Consider the following 20054-nt stretch of genomic DNA (forward strand, 5'->3'; position numbering starts at 1 on the left):
ATAGACTTGCCTCAGTTCAAGTGTTAAAACATCTGAATTAAGTAGGTTTGAATTATTAAATGTTAAAATATTGCGTTTTAAGCTAGTATTGTAAATGTTATTTAAATGTTTTATACTGTCGTGGCAAGCACCTCCCCATACTGTTATTGCGTAACTGGATTCATGCATGGAAGACTGTCTTAAGGAGTTCCGGACTTATGATGTTTCTCAATCTATATTACTACGAAAAATATTTTGAAGAACCACTCCCCCCCCTCGAGACAATAATCTCCTGTTGCCAAACCGGAAATGTCAAGATGTGCTCGAAGCTTCTAAGAAGCCGTTAATTCTCAAAAAGGCACAGTGATACGATTGACTGGTGGTGATGATGCAACGAAAATTGAATGGGTTGCCGGCTTGGCGATTTTTTGGTTGGCGCCAACATATTACCTGGCTACGTTTAACGATATATATTACTTAATTTTACATAGGACTCGCAACTGCAATTGGTGTAGTGGCCAACGTAAGAGACTCTAGCATCAAAGGTTGTGGGGGGTTTGAATCTCATTCAGATCAGCTGTTGTTTGTTTTTTCCATCTTCATTTCTTGATCTCTGAAATTCATTTTAATTGTTCTGGTTCTGATCTTTCAAATTGGAACTTCGGAACATTTCCGGCAGCGTATAGTATTGCCCGTGGCCGGTTTTTGGAACATTCTGTTTGAACTTATCAGTTTTGCCATGTTTTTGGTTGTGGTGAAAACATAGTTGATAATTTCAGTCCGGGGGCAGGGGGGGGGGGCCCCCTTCAACGGCCGGAGGAGCCTGGCAACCAGACGGCCCGCGCCGAACGGAGTTCGTCGTACAGATGCATTTACTAATAAAACTAGTAGTCGGAAACATTAATGATTAAAAAGTATGATTTCTTGCCAAATATGATAAACTGTCAGTTAATGCTTACGTCACTCCCTCACCAGCCAATCGTATCACTGTGTCTTTTGAGAATTAACGGCTCGTAAGCTCCTAAATTTATGTAGAAGGTCTCCAGACGGTGTTGCCACAAAACCCGAACTATAGAAGAATTCTAGAATTTTCGTCGTATCTATAAAAACGGAGAGAATTGTTGGATTTCGGACTCAATAAGAGATTTTCTATATAATTGCAAGAACTGCTTTGGGGGAGAATATTCACGAGCGTGTAAATTTATTGATATATTGGGGTTTCAGGTTTTATGGCCCTAGTTTTTAGACAAACGAATTTTGTTTTTTCAATGTTTGGGAGCAATTTGTTTTTTGATAGCCACATGTTAATAATCTGTTTGAGGCCATCTTCAACTTTAGTATAATCAAATGGGGAATATTTTTTACTAGTTATAAAGAGTAGTATGTATTTTGCACGTATATTGAGGATGAGCTTGCTGCTGCGCAACCGCATACGCTCTGGTTGCACCTTATTACGCTTGCTATACTCCTTAAGTCTTTAATATACCGTGTCAACGAAGACGACCGAGGAGTCGGTGTGTATTCCTCACCGTCCGCAGATACTTGCATATTTGGCATTTCTCATACGTGCGTGTATCACATACAAAACCCCTTCCGTTGAATTCCGAAAATGCGCCAATGATTTTGTTCCGTAATAACTTCAACTTTGTATCAGTCTCGGAAGCAATGTACAATTACGCCTAAAAAAAGCAATGTACATCTAGATTCAATTTCATTTTCACCCATCATGAATATACAGGGTGTCCCAAAGATTCGTAAATGGTTTAAAAATTCATGAAAAAATTAGAAATAATTGGTTTGTGAAAAAGTTATTCTCACGACTGAAGATTTCTGTTGGTGCAGAAATAAAAGTTAGTTCAAACTTTCGTCAATAGAGGAAGCTGCACGAAAGCGAGTCACTGGAAATATGCAAATTAGAGTAGTATAAAATGCAGGGTGTACCATTAAAATCGCATTCTTGAAATTTCCTATTCTGACACTTACATAAGTTTTGCATTGTGATGTTGGCATTGGTGAAGTTTTTTTTACCTCCGCCACGAATCGCCGGATGAAGCTTTGCGAGCGTTTCGGACGTGAAAAAGATTGGTATAAGTCCGATCACTCCTTCCAGACTTTCATGCAGCACTCTCTCTATCGATGGAAATTTAAACTACTTTTTTCTCTGTACCAAAAAATAATAATAATTTACTTTCGTAAGAATAAGTTTTCCGCAAAATCCATTCAAAGAACCCAATTTCTACAAATTTTATGCATTTTTACACTATTCACGAACATATGGGACACCCTGGTCTCTATAATCTGTCGTTATTGATGAATAATTTATACATATATACATATTGTGGTATAATATGCATTAAATGTTCCTAAGAAAAATCCTCCAAATGATACGCTAGGGCTGTTAAGTTTTCTTGTTATTTTTTCCTGAAATGATTCTAAAAAGGTTTTCCTCTTTCATGTGCTTTTTTACCTTATTCTACAAAAAAATATCGCATTCAGTGTAACTTTATTATACGCTTTTCTGATGATGATCTTCCAACAATATTCCGTTCAATGCTATTTTTCTACCAACACTGTATTCTAAAAAACATTTTTTTTCTCTGTCGAACACTAGCTATAATACCCGGCGCTCTGCCCGGGTTGTCTTCAATGAGGCTTTTTGGATCACGTGACATCTCCCTCTTTCTTTGAGGGACATGCGAACTGTGTCCAAGTTGACCAATATGGCGACTTCCTGCACGACTCATGAAAGAAACAAATCTAGATTAAAGAAACGTATAAATGAATAGTTTTTTTTTTCTTTTTTAAGAGGCGCTCTAGGTATTTTGAATCCCCCCCCCCCCGAACTTCAAGTTATGTATCTGCCTGTTTCTGCTTCCAAAAATGCTTAGTTAGAGCTGCGGAATATCTTCGATGTACTTTATGGGCCCGTAATTAATTTTAAAGCAACCTAAACCCTATGTGAATTTATGCAGTTGAATATCAAAAGACAATACGGAGAACTTAATTTTCATCCTTCAGAAAATATAAATAAAACGTTGAAATCAGTGTCATTGCATGTATATCCAATTCAAAAGTAGGTCCGGCTGATTACTTCATATTTAATCTCCTGGGCTTCGTATACATCTCTGAGTGAACTCAATATTTCAAAAATACAGAATTTTTAAAGTTATTGAAGTGGCAGAAAACCCCACTAAATTTCCGCATTTCTACAATAAAAATCGGCAATTTTAACACTGATTTCTATGGGGATCATCCTTTGCCTTACCCTCAAAGTGATGCTGATGATGATTATGGAGTCTATTCAAAAAGCTCTCTTTACTGGGAGGATTGAAAAAGTGACAAACCATTATAAAGGCATAAAGTATTATTTTACATACACACTGGCAGCGTTAAAGAAGCGACAAACCATTGCAAAGGCATATACACGTCTGAAACGCATTGCTAGGGAACCACGACAACCAAAGTAAACGTTCCGAAAGTGATTGTTGGAGCCCAAAAACCATTGTTGCCCGACAGTTTTTTTGCCCATTTCGGGCATTTTCCCTGCTCTGACGAAATTTTAAAGTAGCCTGTCGTTCAAGTCTGGTCCCATTTGGTATATATATACAAAATTTGGCGACGATCGATCTAAAATTGTAGATTTGTGTGTGTGTGTAGAGAACATACACACACACAGACATACAGAAAATCAATTTTATATATATAGATGTCCGACATACAAAACAGTATCATCCGCAAAAGACACTATCTTACCATGCAATTTTAAACAGCATAAATCATGAATGTAGTTTAGAAAATGAGTGGGGCCCGAGTACTGTTCTCTGAGGTATTTCAAGATAATTGCTATTTTATAACTGTTATAAAATAGCATAGCAATAAATCTCGAACCATCGGCAGAACTCACCACGAATTCCAATTTTCTCTAATTTAATACAAGATATACAGAAGACTGGATGTTGTGAAGATATTTAGTATTTGAGATGTTAATGAGTTTCTAATTTGTTCAATAGTGGAGTTAAATTATCGGAGGCTTTTTTTCAAATCAATAAAAACTGACATAGAGTAACTATTGTTGTCGTTGAAACTTTGATTTAGGTATTCATTTACTTTTGCGATTGCCATTTCAGTGCTTATTCGAATAGACCAATCAGGTAGCTCCATTTCGCAAGCGGCTAATCGAGGTGTTATAGAAGACTTTACACGCAGGCACTCAGCTTCATTTTGGTCGCGACGTTTGACTTATAGACAGAAGGTCCTAAGAAAGAATAGAAATAGAATCATAAAATATATATAATTTTTCTTCCCTCTGAGCAACCGAGAGTCAAGATTTGGTAGCCGATCCAAGTGGGACCCTCAGTCAGCGTGATATTTTATCCTCTGAAGACAACGCCCATAGCGTGTCGAAATGCATTTGGAATTTTATGCCTTCCTTGTATTTGCCTTTTTCGTTTGTGATTTTTCTGAGTATTATTAGGTGAAGAGTTTGCCTACCCTCTTTCGTAAGAACAATAAGTTGGCGCACGGGTAAAACACACATTAATGGAAACATCAATTTGCGGACAGACAAAAATTAATGGGGGGAATAAATTCGGACCGCAAAACAAACAAATAGGGTAGATAGGTTTCCACTGTATTATTACCTGGAATATCTAGGGAAAGAGGCGGTAAGTAATGGACGAGGGTCCTTCCTTGGTCCACATTATCTCCTGGAATATCCGCAACAATCCAATGCAAAAACTGCTTCGGAAGTTGCAGAGTATTAAAAAGTGCATCGATATCTGGAAACACACAAATAATAATTATTATTTTTATAACAATAAAAAAAATTATCTCGTGATAGTTTCGCTGATATTTTCAATAGTCACCTAGTCCGTTACCTTTCCTGAACCCAAGGACCAATAAAATTGAAATTATTCGACTGAAAACTCACTTCCGGTCCATATGACCCGTATTTTATGGGACATTCCCGTATATATTATCCAGTAATTCAGTATATATTACATTCAGTATATATTCAGTAGTTCCCGTATATATTATCCAGCAAAAAGTTTGAAACAAATGAATGGTTAAATAGTATTTTTAATGATATCTCTATTAGGTCATAGTTTTTCACCATATGTTAAAGGTATCAACTCCCCTTTATCTGAATCATAGATATTGTAGTTAAGGAAGGGAGGTAGAGCCCCACGTACAGTGGCATCACAACCATGGTTTCTGTGGGTGCGTGCTCGAGCACCCACGGTAATTTGCGGCACGGGTTCCGAACAACCCCCCAGAATTGACTCACGACTCAAAATTTCCTACGCGAAGCTCAAGTCGAGCTTTCGGAACATTTCCGATGCCCCCGCTATCGTGACAAGAATGTATCACACGTCTTGTTTTGTCTGTAAAATTGAAACTACGAGCGTATTGAATGGAAAATAACTTGCGGAAGAAACTGCAATTCTCTTGATGCATTGCATCTAGCTCAGAACGCAATCTCAGATAAGTGGAAATTTTACGGAGAAGGGAAGGAATTCAAAACCCCGGGTAAAAGTAAAACGACAAAACTGCCCGTATTGCTTATGGGTGTGCACAAATCTGCAAGTTTTTCGTGTGCGGCTTATATACCTGTGCCCCTGGTGCTGCCCGCGACGCTGCAGCTGCCCTCGGACGGACAGACGTTGGCCACCCCTGTTCTAGGTCGTATTCATAATAGGGCTGGGAATCGATTGAAATTTTCAACTGGTTATAATCAAAATAAAATTTTGATCGATTAATCGACCGAATTTTAGTCGAATATTTTTCGTAACTATATAATATATTAACTGGTAAAATATTTTTTCTTCATTTCATACACCTATTTGTTAGATGAAAACAAGTATAAGAATACAAATTAAGGAATCCAAGATGCTGAAGGTATTTGTCAAATCTTGGAGTTTCTTCACTTGGATCTTGTCATTTAGTTATTTTTAGTTTAATCACTGATTTCTCGAAACTGCTTCCAATCTTCATACTGTTGCATGTTTTCCTAGAAACTCATGCTAGATAGTACTTGCTAGGAGAGGAAACTCATGCTAGATAGTACTTGCTAGGAGAGGAAACTCATGCTAGATAGTACTTGCTAGGAGAGGAAACTCATGCTAGATAGTACTTGCTAGGAGAGGAAACTCATGCTTTACAAATACAAAGGCCACCAACAGGGAAACTGCCCAATGAAGTGGCTGAAAAAAAAATGCTTATCAAAATACGGATGATAAAAATTTACACGTAATACACGAAGACTGCTGTTTTCACGGTGAAGACAATGAATTTTTGGTCTTGTCTTCTGAAACACCCCTTAAACTTAATTTTATATATATATCAGAGCTACACTCCCGGAACCAGAACCAGATAGAGAGACACCTATGCCTGTAAGAGATGTACTAGAATACGACGTCAACTACGCCCAGACAGCGATCTCATACATCTGTTTAGAGAAGAGGAAGAAGAACCGGAGCCAGAATAGAGTCGAGAATAGTATGATCCACGCGGGCTTACCGAGTAGCAGGATACAACCTTGAGTCTGGCGCTTAGACCGCTCTGCCATCCTGACATAGAGGAGCAGGATACAGGCAGCAATTGCTGACGAATGTCTTTGGACCAATTTTTTCTTTTTTTTCCAATTCGCCGACAATAGCCCGGCAAATCGTCTAACGATAATTTACTGCCGAATCCCTTTCGGGGAGGGGGGGGGGGCTAACGCGGGGTTTTTATTATATATAAAGAACATTTACAGAGAAATACAAAACTAAATATATACATGACATATACATTACATACAAAAAGACACGATGCAGCTATGTAAACAAACGGTATTTATACTCATAATTTAAAGCCCGTATCACTGTTTGTCCCGAGGGTCTCTGGGACCGTGTCGTGGTCGATCCCCTGTTAATGTGTCTTCTTACCGCCAGTCTAAACTGGATCTCCTGGTATACTGCTGAGATCTGGTCGTCCGTATCTATCCTTCTTCTGTGCAGTCTCTCGATGCCCTCTTTTTCAAGGTAGCGTGTGAGACTCTCCAGTGTTCTCGATTCATACTCAAAAGCAGGCTCATCCTCCTAAACCACTCCTTCACCAGCTCTTGCCTTGATTTGATTAGATGGAAGTCTTTTGTGTAGGAGCAGCTGGTGGCATAGTGGAGTGGTGTGCCGACTTCTGCTCATATGCATTTGTCGCTGTTTGATATTTTAAACCTCTCGAGATAGCTGGGGAATGGCCCATGACCAGTGAAGGAAATGGCTTTCCCTCGTGACCATCCCACTGCTCTCCAGACAACTCGAGACAGAATATCATGGATTAATCTACCTGGGTGTTCAGCGTCATCTTAGTCGTCCTGCCACATTTGTAATAAGAGGAGCCTTTTGGCATGAGGGGGAAGTTTTATTGATCTCGTGCTCTAATCAGATTTGGTGGTTTTCTTGGCGAGCTTATCCGCCACCTCGTTGCCACCTCGTTATACCTACTACTACTAAACTATACATGTACCTCGTCCATATTCCTCTGCGGAACTTTTAATGAACTGGTACATGTTGGAATGTGCGTGTCCACGTTGTGAACCTAATGTGAAGCTTGTTTCTGTGTAATGCTTGTTACAGTGTGCTGCCATCTACAACATATTTTTCGAACGGTGAGTGAAGTGAAATGTTTGGATTTTACCGTTGTAGGCCTGTTGATCTTTGCGGCAAGACTTTTTAATGGGGAGATCGGCTTGCATTCGCACCTCGAAGTTGGGAACTACAGGCCATGGATACCTGAATGACCTCGCACCCAGTGCAGGCTGACTTTCCTGTTGGAGGTCAGGCAGTTGCGGATCTGTCTGGCATTGTCATGTCGGGTGAGCAGAACTCTTATCGCTTCTAGGCTAGCTCTGCTGTCCGTGTAGATCCTTACTCTGTCGTTTGTTTTTGTTCGCTTGCTCCGTCGCCATTTTGAGGGCCCAGAGCTCTGCTTGGAAGATACTACAGCCGTCCTGCCACCTCGCGGCCCATTGATCGGCGGCGATTCTATCAATCTGGCATATCAGGGCTGCTGCTGTGTCGTCCTCTATTTGGGAGCCGGCTGTGAAAATTGCTTTGCCTTCAGGGTCCACAAGTTGTTCATCCGTGGGCATCGCAGAGTTCACTGGCAGGGTACTGGGTCCACCCTATCACATTTCTTTCGTAATTGATTGAGTTAAGAGTTATTCCTGCGGACGTGACGTTTCTTCCCAGCCTGGTGAGTGAGTCTGGCTGATTTTGCTAGGAATTGCCTGAGCAAGGCCAACGGTGGAGTACCAGCAATCACTTACATCGCCATGGTAGACGTCGTGCAGTAACAGCTAGTGATGTACAAGAGAAATCCTCTTTGTACAGAGTTCAGCATGCGCTGAGTTCTAACCGCCATAGAGGACCCCCCATGCGGCTGCTCCATATGCTATATCTTAACCGCAACTTGGCTGTTGTAGAGGATCCTTCGGTACTTCGTTTTGAGGCCCCAAAACTGCGGTCCCGCTGCATTTCGCACTCGTTATAGGGTCCTCATTGCCTTTGGCTTTTGCTGCTTCATGTGTGCTATAAAATTTAGTTTGCCATCTATGATTAAGCCTAGGCATTGGAGGGAAGCTATATTATCGAATTGGGTCGCCATTCAGTTTGATGGTCGGACGGGATTTCTCACTAAACCATATGTACTGGCACTTGTCAGCAGCAATTTCCAGGTCGTTAACCATTGAATGACTACCTGCATCGCAGTCGTCCCTGGAGCCGTCACTACGTTAATTTTCGGGGCCGATATAAGAAAGGGGATGTCATCTGCGTATGCTTGTATTATCACTCGTTCCGGCCAACTGCGTTGGAGTGGTTGGTCTGCCACCAAGTTCCATAGCATGGGACCCAAGCATGACTCCTGCGGGAAGCCTCTGGTCTGGTGATGGGAGATGAACTGCCCTTGTGTCTCAATGCATACAACTCTGTCCAACAGGAGATTTTCTAATGTTGCCGTTATTTCGCGTGGCACCGGAATTGACTTGAGGAGCTTTCGGAGAATGGGGAATCTCAGAGAATTAAATGCTTCTTTTATGGTCAGGGATATCAGTGCCACATAGCGGTTGCTTCTTTTTTTGCCGCTTCGGTGGCGTCGAGCAGGTCACACAGTGCTTCTTCTGTGAGAAAGCCATACTGGTGCTGGTGGAAAAAGCTCACTTTATCGAGGTGAAAAGTGAGACGTTGTACCAGCATGCGCTCCAATTGATGGGCCGGAATTCATATTTAGTTCCAGCCTGATCTTGTACCGTACCTTTAGCTGTATAAAGCACGACAAGACCATGTGGTCGGCCGATGAGCGAAATCAATCACTATCCTCCGATCTGTTTCAAAAATCACACAAAACTGTTAGACGCGTCGACACTCTCCACCACAGTCCGTACTAAAAATAAGAAGACCTCACGAGTTCGTCACTATTTTCATATTTTAAATGTCTTTGGACCAATCAAACCACACGGTACAGCGATTAGATCAACCCAGTAGCACATTGACAGTTTTCATTAATGTGATAGTAACTAATTCAATGGAAATCCCTGCAGATCAGATTTTATCAAGAACTATTCTCGATTATGGCGATTATTATGACGATTTCGTGATTTATATTCGATTCTGTGATTTATAATTGTGATTTCTTTTCATGAATCACCATTTTTCGATCACAAATTTTATACTTGTTTACTGGCGATGTGCGTAATGGCACCAGCCCATGTACGTAATGTATCTTTCTCAAGCTCAATAAATGGTTGAGTTCCCAGGGACAATGTGCTTATATCACCGAGTGTGACAGAGCCTGTGTGTCTCTCGGTTCCTATCACTATCATCAAACTCAATTTGAAACTGAAGTTTCTGTATCACCAATTTTCATTGAATCGACATGCATTTCAAATGCCGAAAAAATTCATTAATATATTAATTCAAATATTTTTAATTTGGTCACTCACCTAAAACGTAATGTGTAGAAACATATAATTCAAAAAACATCGGTTTCGTCAAATAAATCAAGTTAAATTATAAACCTTTTCTGTAAACTTTAATCGAAGTTTAATCGAATCCATCGAATCGATTAACTCGTGTAAAATTTTCAGCTGCGATCAACAATCGATCGAATAATCGACCCGATCAATCGGACTTACCCCTAATTCATAAACTTACCCGCTCCAAACATCGTCAGGGTATACTTCTTGCTACTGTCAGCACCGGGGAAAGATACATCAGGTTTAGTCGAGGACTGAAGTAAAGTGATCTCATTTCCCAAATTCACTTCATCATTACCATTGTACACAACCTGTTCAAAACAGAATCAATAAAAAACAACTCAATGGAAAACAAAAAAAAAACTCCATTAAAATAATGAAAAATCTCCAAAAACAAGGACATTCAGTTGAAACTCAGTTGTAACATCGAAGATTTTCGAGGTTGATGTTCTCAAGACCTTTCCATAATCTAAATCGGCGGATATTCAACCGCTGGTCCGCAGATTGGTGCCGGTCCGCTGGACATTTATTCATGCAGTCACCACATAATTTTAAATTTAATAAATGAAATATGGTCTATGTTTTGTTTAGGTATTTTTTCCGGTCTGCAAAATATTTTTACTGTGCTGTTTGTGTATTTTTCTGCTGGTCTGCGAATTATTTCACCTTTTAATGGAATTTCGCGCCGGTCCGCAAAATATTTCTCCCATTTATGCATTCTCTGTATATATCCAATTATCTCGTTGTTTCTTTGATTCTTTTGTTTACGTGTTTTTTTTTTTTTTGCCGGTCTGCAAATTTTTCTTCCTATTTATACATTTTTTGCTGGTCCTCAAATTATTTTCCCTGTTTATTTTTTCTGGACAGCAAATTATTTATACTGTTATGTATTTTATCCTGTATTTTATTATGTCCTTCCTCAAATTATTTCCTCTATTATTGTTATTATTTATTATTTTTTTTCACGGATCGTAAATTATTTTTCCTATTTTTTCGGGGACACAAAATTATTTCCTCTTGGTTTGTGGTTTCTTCACCATTTCACAAGGTATCTCTTTCATTCACGCATTTCTGAAGTTGTCCACAAATTATCCCTCTGGTTTGTTTATATTTCCGCGAATTGGTTCTCTGTGTATTTTTTGTAGTCCGCAAATTATTTATCTTGTTTGTGTATTTTTTTACAGGCTCTCAAATTGCTTCTCCTGTTTATATATTTTTTGCCGGTTCGCGAATTTTTTCTTATATTTTTGTATTTTTGACTGTCCGCAAATTATTCCTTCTTAAGCAAATAATATAGTATTATAACACATTTTGTTTATTTCGATGCAGCATACCGGTTTGAAACCAGCAACTAACTTCGCATGAGAAATGATAGCAGATAGTTTAGCTTTTATTTGACAGGCAATAGCGGTGGTCCTATGTTTCGTTACTTGGATATGTTTTCCGATATTTTTGTGTAGAAGAAAAATGTGCGTAATTATTTTCTACAGTTTTAGAATCACTCGCAGAATTTCCATCCCTTTCGGGCAATGTATAATAGGGCCGTATAACATGTAATTTTTTCTTTTTTTGAGGAAAACTATGTTTTTAGAAAGTTAATTTATATATATACACATAAAGAGCTATTGAATAGTCTTTACTTGTTAACTAGAAGACCCTTTAATTGCTTACCTTTTGTTGCTTACGCTTTAATTGCATTATGAGAACTTGAAGGGATCGACTAGGAGTAGAGGCTTAAAGTCCAATCCGCATTTTCTCGTGGTGCAGACTGTAAGTAGCCATGTTTCTCTTTCTACAGAAAATCGTTTGCAGGAGTTGGAAGAAGAACTAGAAAGAATAAATTGGGACATCTCAAGCATCAGTGAAGTAAGAAGAAAAGAAGAGGAGAAAATCTAACTTGCCAGTCGACATGTATTTTAATACGGAGAAACAGATAATGGAAGAACCAGCGGAGAGAGAGTAGGATTTCTCATTCATAAAAAGTGGAAAAATCACATCGTTGAGTAGTACATCTGATAGAGTTTCAAAGCTGGTTATGCAAATATCAAGCAGATACCGGATACAGATTATAAAAAATCTATGCACCAACAACAAGCTATTCTGAGGAAGAAGTAGAAGATCTTTATGAAGAATTAGACGAGCTGCATAGTAAAGGAAACCACCATATCAAAATAGTAACGGGTGACTTCAATGCCAGAATTGGAGAGAGAAGAAATGGTGAAAGCTCAGTTGGAAGTTACGATTAAAGCCGGGTTTTCCTAGGAGCAGGTTTCCTGTGCCGCGCGCAACGTGATTCGCCCAGCGCGACACGCCGTCCACTCACCAATAAGAAAAGCAGCATGACTGTTTTCCTACAGAGCGCAATACGGCTCACGACAGCGCTTTACGTCGGGAGTTATTGGCCGACTTCTTCTGGATGAGTCAAAAACGCCACGCGTTTTGCCGATGTTCTCTTCAATCTTGTGTTTTCTTTCCCTTCCCTTCGAACAGGAACATGCAAGCAGGGTAGCTGATCTATAAAATAGATCTGATGCTCCAAGCTAGGAAAACACAAACGCGTAGCGTCATTATGTAACACGTTTCTGCTATCGCAAAAAACCAATTCCTAGGAAAACCCGGCTTAAGGTGTACGAAACGACAGAGGAAACCGACTCGTCGAATTTGCAGAGAGCGAACAGAATTCATCATGAATTCATTCTTTAAGAAGAAACCCCAAAGAAAGTAGACCTGGAAAAGCCCAACTGGAACAACTAGTGAGATAGACTACATCCTATCTAATAAGAAGCATATGATCCAAGATTGCAGTGTTCTCAACAAATTCAATACAGGAAGTGATCATCGACTGGTTAGACGCAGAATAAGGCTTAACACTGGAATGGAAAGAGCGAAACTTATCAAAAATAGAAAAACTGTCATCGATATGGCAAAGTTTCAAGAACATCGATATAAATTCCAGTTAGAGCTGAAGAACCGATTTAATTTGCTATATAACACCACTGAGGATGAAAAAGATGTCACCACGATGAACAAAACTTTAACCACTACCCTAAAAGAAGTAGCAAAATAAATCAAACCAGTGAAGAAAATAACAAAAGAAACAAAGAAACTGATGAAAGACCGGAGAGAATTTCAGATTAAGAAGAATAACCCTAAATCAGAAGTGGAATATGCAGAACTTTGTAAGACGGTACGAAAGTGAATCACAGAAGATGTCAGGAAGTTTAATTGCGATATTGTAAAGAAAGCATTGGAAGATAATAGGAGCTTAAAATCAGCAAAATGAAAACTGTGTGTTGGGAGAAATGAAATTTTTGCACTAAAAAGGGAAAATGGAATCATCACAAAAGATGGAAATGAAATCATTAGTATTGTTGAGAAATTTTATAATACTCTACACAAACATAAAGAACAGGATCGGGACAGAGGAAAGGGAGCAGGAAGAAAAGAAAATGGAGCAGAATTTGACACAAGAGTAGCACCTACGCTGAAAGAGGAAGTCTACAAGGCTATAAGATGTATGAAAGAAGGCAAATGCCCAGGTGAAGACGGAAGTTCAATAGACATTATTAAAGAAACAGGAGAAGAATTTGCCAGTATGCTAGCTGCCTTGTTCACAAATTGTCTCACAAAATCGGATGTGCCTGAAGATTGGAATAACGACCAAGAAGTATCGACCAATCAGTCTCCTATCAGTAAATTATAAAATCTTCACCAAAGTGTTGACATATAGGCTTGAATCCAAATTGGACGAAGCTCAACCAAAATAACCAGCAGGATGTCGAAGTGGATTCAGTACAATGGATCGCATCCAAGCAATCAGGGAACTTATAGAGAAACATAAGGAATACGAATTACCATTGTGTATGGCCTTCATTGATTTTGAGAAAGCGTTTGACTCTGTCTTCACATCTGCTGTTGTTAAAGCTCTAGATGTAATTGGGGTAGAGAAGACATATCAATATCATCAAGAAAATATATGACAAACAACTGCAACGATTCGTTTGGATAAAGGAAAAGCAAAGATTAAACTCGGAAAAGGAGTCAGACAGGGTGATACTATCACACCAAAACTGTTTACCGCTGTGTTAGAAGAAGTATTCAGAAAACTGGATTGGGATAAGAAAGGAATTAAAATAAATGGAGAATTTCTCAATCTCTTTGAGTTTTGCAGACGACATTGTTGTTATCAGCAATAATCCAGACGAATTGGAAGAAATGATACACACAAGAATTGGCGAAGGCAAGTATTCATGAGGCCTTGAAAATGAATCTGCAAAAGACTAAAGTTATATCCAACCCCTTTGCGTTGAAGAGGACAATCTTGCTCAACAACACAGAGATAGAAGAAGTGGAAAGCTATGTGCATCCGGGACAAGAAATTACCATGGACAACGGAATCATTAATGAAATAAGCAGAAGGATCAGGATTGGATGGAACACTTTTGGCAAAAAACTAATTCTGAAGAGCCACATGCCATTATGCCTGAAAAGAAAAGTGTTTAACCAGTGTATGCTACCAGCACTGACTCACGGAGCTAAAACATGGACACTCGCAAGCAGGACGATACAAAGGCTACAGACAACACAAAGGAGCATGGAAAGATGTATGTTAGGCATCACAAGGAGAGACAGAAAACGAATCACTTGGATAAGGAACTGTTCAAATGTATATGATATCATCTAAATAATGAAATGTTTAAAATGGAAATGGGCTGGACATATTGCAAGAAGACAGGACAACAAGTATTCTAGATTGGTACCCCCGTGGTGTTAAACGTCCGAGAAGGCATCCCCACGCAAGATGGATTGACGAGATCAGGAAAGTGGCTGGAGTCAACTGGATGGCTAACTATTGAATAACATTAGAACAGTGTTTCCCAACCTGTGGTCCACGGACCACCTCTGGTCCCCGACGATGATTACGTGACTAAGGCTTTGGGTAAGAGCAAAAATGTCGACGTGGTTTACCTTGATTTCCAGAAGGCATTCGATCGGGTCCAACATGGCAAACTCTTGAAGCGTTTACACGAGATTGGAATAGGGGGCAACTTGCTGAATTGGATAGAATCGTGGTTAAGAGATAGGTCGCAACGAGTTATGGTGAACGGGGAATTCTCTGGTTGGACAGACGTCACAAGTGGAGTTCCTCAGGGAAGTGTCCTTGGCCCCATACTTTTTTCACTTTTTATCGATAAACTCGATCAGGGTATCGATGGAATTACTAGCAAATTCGCAGATGATGTGAAGCTAATGGGGGTAATCGGGAATGAAAGCGATAGGGAGTTGCTCCAGACCAACTTAAACAAGATTGCAGCATGGGCAAATGAATGGAGCATGACGTTTAGCGTAGATAAGTGCATGGTCGCTCATTTTGGTTCGAACAACCCACGGTTCTCTTACGAGTTGAATGGTGTCACTATCCCGGATGCAACTAGAGTCACCGATTTGGGAATTCTCATTGACGAGCGACTTAAGTTTTCTGAACATTGTTCAGCGGTTGTCAAAAAATCGAATAGAATGCTTGGTCTCATTTTCAAAAAGGTCTCTTCGCGTTCTCCTAAAGTCATTCTTCCGCTTTTTCGAGGCTTAGTTCGTCCTGGACTGGAGTATGCTGTAAGGTTTTGGAGACCATACCTACAGAGGGACATAGACTTGGTTGAAGGGGTGCAGAGAAGAGCTACGCGTGTCCTTATTGGCCCACAGGGCTTGAGTTATGAAGAGAGACTTCATTTTTTGAACATTGGATGAACGCAGGTGTCGAGGAGATATGATCGAAGTGTTCAAAATTTTCAATGGGATGGATAGGATGGACCATGAACTTTTAGTACACCTCCAATCGACTGCTTTTACAAGGGGACACCAGTATCGATTGGTGAGGGACAATGCAAGGTTATGGTGTCGCAGGGAATTTTTCTCCAATAGGGTTGTTAATAAATGGAATAGCTTACCCCCGGAGGTAGTAAATTGCAACACAATTGACACGTTTAAAAAGAAATACGATAAACATGTTGGGGTAAATCGAGAAGCTATCCATTCTTAGAATAAGACAACCATAAGTATTCTTTATGGGCATTGTATAATATTTTATCATGTGCATATATTGTTTGTAATTTGTGTTAATTGCATTTTTAATTGGGTTGCTGTATTTTTGAAACATATGACAACCATATTTTTATGGGCATCTTTTTATCAGCCACCTCGTTGGGCATTTTGCCTGTTGTGGTGTTGTATTTGTATTTGTATAGGAGGTCCGCAGGTAGCAGACTTGATAATTCGATTCTAATTGAATGAAAATTATTCATTCGTTGTACTTTGTACTAATAATATCGTATGTTGTGAAGATATTTATTATTTTAGATGTTAATTTTTTTTTTCAAGGAAGGAAAAAACTCATCTCTGCCTCTACCGGGAGTCGAACCCGGGTCCCTCGATTGCCGGACGAGTGCTCTGACCACTAAGCTACAGAGGAGATAGAGATGTTCCTTCGCTAGAGCGTATATGTGCCGAACGGAACCGTGCAATGGACGGTGAACCGATCAGCTAATAGCTCATGGACGACGAGCCACCAGATGGCTATATATATGCCATCGTATGGTTCGATATGCCAATATCGTATGGGTTCAAATAAAAGTTGTACCTTCATATTTGAGTTCACGATACATCATCATGGAAAACGTAGGAATAGCGATCCTAAATATGGGATAACGCTAATTACTAAAAGATGCAACTTACGACAAGTTGCTAATACGAAGGATTTTAACAACTGACGGTTGCGAAGTTAAATTTCTGGAAAGAGTGAAAATTCAGTTGCCTTTTTGCGGGGAATTGAACCCACGTTCTTTCACTTTGCAAGTGAACACACTAGACAAGTGGTTCTCAACCTTTTTTTGTCCATGGCCCCCTTTCAACCATTTCTCATTCCTGTGGCCCCCTTGCGAACATGAATAATTTTCTACTCCCCCTTCCTTCCCCCCCCCCCCCGTTTCCCCATTAGAAGATAGTTATTCAAAAATTGTCTAAAGTATAAATATTTTTGAATTTAATTTGATTAATTTTTAATTTATGAAAATAACGAAAAAGCAAAATAAACATAATAGAATACAGTAAAAATAGAATAAATCCCTTGTGGTCACAAAGGGTCTGTATCATCATAATGTTACTTTTTGTGAAGTTTATTGTGTTTTGTGTTTTTCTCTGTTTGATTTGTATGTTTTATGTGTTGTGTCAGTCCAATTAAAAAAAAAAAATTTTTTTAATCAATGTGTAAACTCTGCGCTTGAATACGGCACAATGTCATCAAGTTACTCTTACTGGATGAAATTTTTATTATTTCCAAATTAGTTTTTTGTGTGTAAAAGATTATGGTTTCATTGAGAAATGTCAGTTGTAGCTTCCAAAATATGCATTCTCATAATGATAAAAATCGCAAAAAGTGGTAGCAAACAGTTTTATTAATTTTCTTCTCTTCATGCGGATATATGTGCTCATTTGAGAGCGTAGCCACACAAATGAATCACAATTGTAAAGTTCAACCTTCCACATCGTTTTCAACAATAATACATGTATCAATGATATAGGTTCATGTTGTAGCCCTACTATGAATTTAAAAAAAAAAAAAAACTAAAATGCGTGTGAACATTTTTTTAAATATTTGTTTGAACCATTCATTCCAGAGAAATCATGTACGCAGTGACAAAACTGTTCGTGTGAACATAATAATGATTCATTATCAGGATTTCAAGCCCATCGGAAAATACAAATAATCAGATTTTCAAATACGAAAATTATCAGTTTGTTGACGGTGAAAATCTGATATTTCATTGGATGACAAGCTACCTTCAAGTGGCTTTTTGGTTCATAATGTGACCGCTCTCTCGCAGGCGAACGAAGCAACGTGCGTGTTGGCTTAAACACAACACAATATTTCACATAACAGTCCGTACTATATGTAATATACAGGGCGCATAGGTAACGGGGCATATAGCATTTTACTGGCGAACCATTGGTCCTAGAGGCATACTTCCAGTTGGAAAAAGTACCCGAATAATGTGTAGTACTCAGATATTTGATTCATGTTGCCAGAGGTTACATAGTTATTAAAATAAAAATGTTAACTTTTTATGCGGACACCCTGTGCCCCAAAACCCAATTGGGAAGTTGTTTCTTCGTCTCCGACAAAAAAATTCAACGTGTCTAAGTTCAAATTTTTACTGATATATTCGAAGAAAGTTGAAAAAAACAGCATTAAATGAGGGGAAACCATTTTACCCGCATAAAATGCTGTTTTTTCCCAAATTTCCTCAATTTTTCGAATTAGCATATCTCGGTGAATATTGCACTTAGAAACGTGAAATTATTTTAGTTGGCATCGAGAAAGACAGAGCAACAACTTCTTAATTGGGTTCTTTGGCACACGGGGACGGTATAAAAAGTTGTTTTTTTTTATTTTATAGCTATACAACCCCTTACAACATGAATGACATATCTGAGTTGGACATGTGATTTGGATACTTTTTCTAGTTGGGTATGTCTCTAGGACTAATGGTTCACCAGTAAAGTGCCATAAGCCCTGTTACCCATGCAGCCTTCAAATACACGTAAAAAAATAGTTTGAGACGAAATACAGTCAACTCTCATTGTGACAAATACCATTACAACGGGAAAAATATCATTTTAACGAAAACTTTTCTAATCCCTCGGATAGGTTTACATAGGAACAATAAAAAAAATCTGGAATTCCTTTGTAACGAAATTTCGTTATTACGAAGTGATTTCTCGGGTCTCTTGGAGTTCCGGTCTAATGGGGTTTGACCAAAGCGTATTAATAAAGGGTCTTTAATACGCTTTGGGTTTGACCGTATTTCCCCCAAAAAAATCTGACATTTTTGCAGTAAAGTAATTGAACTTCGGCAATTTGATCTGAAAACAGTCCTTTTTATAATGATCATGTCCTTTTTACTTTCATAAATTTAGGAAGGAAACAAAAGGAAGAAAGAGTGGGGAGGAAAAATAAAAATGGCCAAGAGACGGGCTCGGTTGCGCGTAAATGCCTCGAAATTCCACTTGTGGACAAGGGGATTCGTTCCTCACTCTCAGTTTTATGACAAAATTTCACATTTATGAGACGTATGACTACGGGCACGAGATTAATCTCTATATATATATAGCTCTTTCAATATTAAAATATTTCATTTATACGAAGCACAATTTCAATTATTTGACATTTTCATTTTGATTCGAACTCTCCAAATCTTTGGCATTTAGACATCATTTCCAACTATCAAATCCAAGCAGTTTTTGCAGATTGTGAAAACGCGTCGCTGAATTGGTTTTGCATGCGTGTTATCAACACTAAAAACCATAAATTTTAGATTGACAGATACAAAGAGACGCATTGAGGGGGTTGTGGACATTTCAAAGTGAAGACTTACGTGAGAATGTATTGCACTTTTTTTAGAAATCAGCAGATGCAGTGAGTCTCTAATAAACGGATTTAAATCGCTTTAAATGTAGTCATACGCCTTTTTAGAATTTTTTTTCTAATGCCCACAACATTGTTCTTGCAGGATAGGAAAATTGCATTGAAATTATTTAGGATGCTGCAGGCCAGTAGTAGGGCAGTTAAAACGAAGCATTACAGTATCGATTAAAAAAACTTTAAAGATGTGGTGTCTATCTTAGAGGAAGTCCCGATACAGGGGCGGCTCGAGCTTACCTGCCGCCCGGGTGCGAAGCCTCATGTGCCGCCCCTACTGGCGACCCTGCCAGGAGGCTGATAGGGATTCGGTGAAGGGCACCTGGAAATAAACCTGATTTTTTTTCAGAAGAAAGCCGCACATAATTGTTTACCGTGCAAAATGGGCGTGACCATACGTCCCGCTTTCAAAGTAGAAAAATTTTTGTTCTAAAATTATTTTACCATTCTTAATAAATGCCAGATAACTTAATCCATGAAAGAGCCCTTATTTTTGCGAGCCATCATCACTTATCCTGTGAAGATGGTATTTAACGGGGTAATTTTTATTAAGAAAATTTTTCAAAGGTGGTTCTGGTATCC

General features: G+C 38.9%; 1 protein-coding gene across 1 annotated transcript in view; it reads right to left on the bottom strand.

The window, feature by feature from the left end:
- The window catches only part of LOC149083868 (protein D1-like), a 37855-nt gene that overhangs the window by 1114 nt on the left and 16687 nt on the right, over positions 1-20054 (bottom strand). The window contains exons 2-3 of the mRNA XM_089235419.1: positions 10176-10308; positions 4620-4757 (exon numbers count right to left, since the gene is read on the bottom strand). Of these exons, the coding sequence (XP_089091545.1) occupies positions 4620-4757; positions 10176-10308 (271 nt within the window). The remainder of the gene's footprint in view (positions 1-4619; positions 4758-10175; positions 10309-20054) is intronic.

Source organism: Pholcus phalangioides, unplaced genomic scaffold (assembly GCF_987345545.1).
Source record: "Pholcus phalangioides strain wild (caught in Gottingen) unplaced genomic scaffold, Ppha-v1.0 ptg000008l_1, whole genome shotgun sequence".
In the NCBI taxonomy this organism is placed as follows: domain Eukaryota; kingdom Metazoa; phylum Arthropoda; class Arachnida; order Araneae; family Pholcidae; genus Pholcus; species Pholcus phalangioides.